This window comes from Pterocles gutturalis, unplaced genomic scaffold (genome assembly GCF_000699245.1).
Source record: "Pterocles gutturalis isolate BGI_N339 unplaced genomic scaffold, ASM69924v1 scaffold23840, whole genome shotgun sequence".
In the NCBI taxonomy this organism is placed as follows: domain Eukaryota; kingdom Metazoa; phylum Chordata; class Aves; order Pterocliformes; family Pteroclidae; genus Pterocles; species Pterocles gutturalis.
The window spans coordinates 1-1193 of record NW_010144012.1 but is presented as its reverse complement, the minus strand read 5'-3'; the positions used below and the strand labels follow the sequence as shown (position 1 = coordinate 1193).

The 1193-nt window shown below is 48.4% G+C and overlaps 1 protein-coding gene across 1 annotated transcript in view; it reads right to left on the bottom strand.

The window, feature by feature from the left end:
- DHX35 (DEAH (Asp-Glu-Ala-His) box polypeptide 35) overlaps positions 1–942 on the bottom strand; it is a 28292-nt gene extending 27350 nt beyond the window's left edge. The window contains exon 1 of the mRNA XM_010084972.1: positions 882–942. Within this exon, the coding sequence (XP_010083274.1) occupies positions 882–942 (61 nt within the window). The remainder of the gene's footprint in view (positions 1–881) is intronic.
- Between the last annotated feature and the right edge of the window lie 251 nt (positions 943–1193).

Here is a 1193-nt window from a genome sequence, read left to right as displayed (position 1 = left end):
TTCCTGCTGCAAGTTACCATAAAACTACTGACAACCGAAAATGCTGAATCACGCAAGTGAACTAAAAACAAAAACTCATCTCGGTAACGGAATGTGTCATCTCCAGCCACAAATTCAACTCAGAAAGTCTGAGAGCAAAGAGAAGGATTTCCCTCTTTCGTAAGATTTGCTTTTTTTGGGCTTTTCCTGCTTTTTCCACTGTTCAAAAACAGTCAGTCCATACTCAAAACTGCCAAGCAAGTTTTATAGTAAGTTGATCCAATTTTAACAGCGATAAGCAATGATTGCAATAACTATTCACTCCCCAGGACAGACAGGGGAGTTAAAAACCAGGGACTTGAACATCTGGATCTTGACAAATCAACAAAGTTAATAAATATAGCATCTCATCACCCACTGATTTCCTTTCACAGTATTTTCTATGCTTTTTTGTTTAATACACAATTATATATACACATATTGTATATACACAAATATTACTACAATACTCAAATGATTAAGAAGCTGTTTGTTGAACTAATTTGACCCTGGAATAGCTTTGCAAACCACAACAAACCACAATGCAGTGATCAATTTAAAAAAAAAATTACCAAACTCAGACCCACCAAGTTCCCCTTTGGGATAAGTGAACAGGAAGGATGTATACAGCTCCCCAGAGCCCGAGGGAACGGTCACAGAGTCACAGCACAGCTGAGGGGGGCAGGGACCTCTGGAGACCTCCTAGTCCAACACCCTGCTTACCACAGGGTCACTGACAGCTCCGCTCGGCTCCCTCGTTCAGCCAGGCTGGACACCCCACAACCTGCTGGACTGCTTGCTCCGGAACCTGATCACCCCCTCAGTGGAAATGTTTCTTCTCCTGTTTAAGCTGACTTGCTCACATTTCAGTTTGTGCTCCCTGTCTCTTGTACCATCACCAGGCATTACCTGGTCTGGCTCCATCTTCCCTGAACTCCCCCATCAAACTCCTCCCCAGACCCCGCTCCTCCGGGCTGCCCAGTCCCAGCGCGCTCAGCCTCCCCTCGCATGCCACACGCTAGCCCCCCCCCCCATGCCCCCCGCCCCAGCCTCTCCATCCTCTTTGGGGCCCTTCGCTTTCTGGACCCGCTGCAGTAAGTCCGTGTCCTCCTGGCGCCGGGGAGCCCCCGGAACACCCCGAGATGTCTCCCCAGGGCGAGGGGAAGGATCCCTTC